This window comes from Sphaeroforma arctica (genome assembly GCF_001186125.1).
Source record: "Sphaeroforma arctica JP610 unplaced genomic scaffold supercont1.6930, whole genome shotgun sequence".
NCBI classification, from domain to species: Eukaryota; class Ichthyosporea; order Ichthyophonida; genus Sphaeroforma; species Sphaeroforma arctica.
Window position 1 is genome coordinate 1 of NW_014033628.1, and position 1,540 is coordinate 1,540.

The following is a 1,540-nucleotide window of genomic DNA, read 5'->3' on the forward strand; positions in this document are numbered from 1 at the left end:
ATGTATGTATGTATGTATGTATAGTGCTGCGAGCCAAAGCTGGGCTAGAGAAACTCTCAATTGAACCGAAAAAAAAATTCAAGTGTTTATATTGGTATTTTAATATACTTGTATTATTATCTACTTTGCGTCTTTTTCACTAGCCTTCGATTCGCTTTGTACAATAAAACCTCGCATCAAAAAACCGTGATAATATAGTACCAAAGGTACAACAAAATGCCTTCTATTTGTCATTTCATTACGTTTACCTGGATGCATATGATCGTCACATTTGGTATTTATTTCTTGTACAGATGTTATTCGACACACCAAGACGTTCCAATATAAGACAGTAACACTCGGCAAAATGTACATAAATATTTTTGATCATATATACCCTTGCGTACGTTCATAAATCTTATTGAGGCCGATTGAGCATAGTTCAATTCAGGTCTGTATGTGCATGACAATCACGCACAATGTGACCAGCAAACCACAGCGCAGTATACCTCGCCATTGAATTCGGTGCATATTCCATACTGTGTATATATTATTTTATTGAAGCAGCGTGGAGACTATGGTAGGTATATCGAGCTTTTTAAGATCCCTATATGTTTGGCCTGTTCCCACAAATATCACCGGCTTGCCTGTTGTGTATGTCATGGACACTGCGGCGCCAACCTGTCAGATTTGATACGTTGAAAGGGGTCAGTCTAAATACACACATCTCTGCACGTGTATTCTACGTATTCTGGAAGTATTGGTTTATGCGCATCTGCGTTCAACTATGACGAGCTCCGATTTAGTATCTGCACAAATGTGAGGACATTTTACTTGCACATTGCTGCCAGGTACTCTGCACACACACTGCGGAAACGGCCTCTATCATATGGTGTGCGTCTATGGACACACGTACACACGATTATATTCATGTATTCACGTGTAAGTGTGGATACATACGACTAACCTATGAGCTCCGCTTGTGCATCGAAATTCAAACCTCAACCATGGTTTACTATAAATCATCCCTCCGATCGAAGACTGCCAGTCGGATTGCTAAGCTGAACGAGTACAATATACTACGTGATCGTTGCTATCATGTGTCTATACTGTTACTCTGTACGTACATGGCTGCTCTGCAGCGAGTAAATGTATTCGACGCTACGTCTGCTATTGCAGGCATACATCTAGAGTATCAAAGTATATACACATGCACATTACCCATACGATTCATCACAGACAGATATATATGTCGGATAGAGTGGTAAGAAAAATTACCTTGTCGTCGATAGTGTCGAATTTAGTTAGGATCATGCCATCAATCAGACGGGGTGCGGAATCACTCTGCAGAACAATGGATAGGAGAGCGAAGAGGGCGTCAGCGCACATCATAGTAATTGAGTATGTATTCACAAATACACACATATTTATATATACATATAAACATTACATCCACATCCACAAACACAGACACATACACACACACACACACATACACAGACACAGACACAGACACAAACACGCACACACACACACACACACACACACACACACACACACA

At 40.4% G+C, this 1,540-nt stretch overlaps 1 protein-coding gene across 1 annotated transcript; it reads right to left on the minus strand.

Moving 5' to 3' along the window:
* Nucleotides 1-518: 518 nt before the first annotated feature.
* On the minus strand, nucleotides 519-1,371 carry SARC_15887 (hypothetical protein; the record flags this gene model as incomplete). Its single annotated transcript, XM_014289999.1, has 2 exons — nucleotides 519-660; nucleotides 1,258-1,371. 2 exons carry the CDS (start codon nucleotides 1,369-1,371, stop codon nucleotides 535-537), a joined length of 240 nt encoding a protein of 79 aa, XP_014145474.1. The 3' UTR covers nucleotides 519-534.
* Nucleotides 1,372-1,540: the final 169 nt, after the last annotated feature.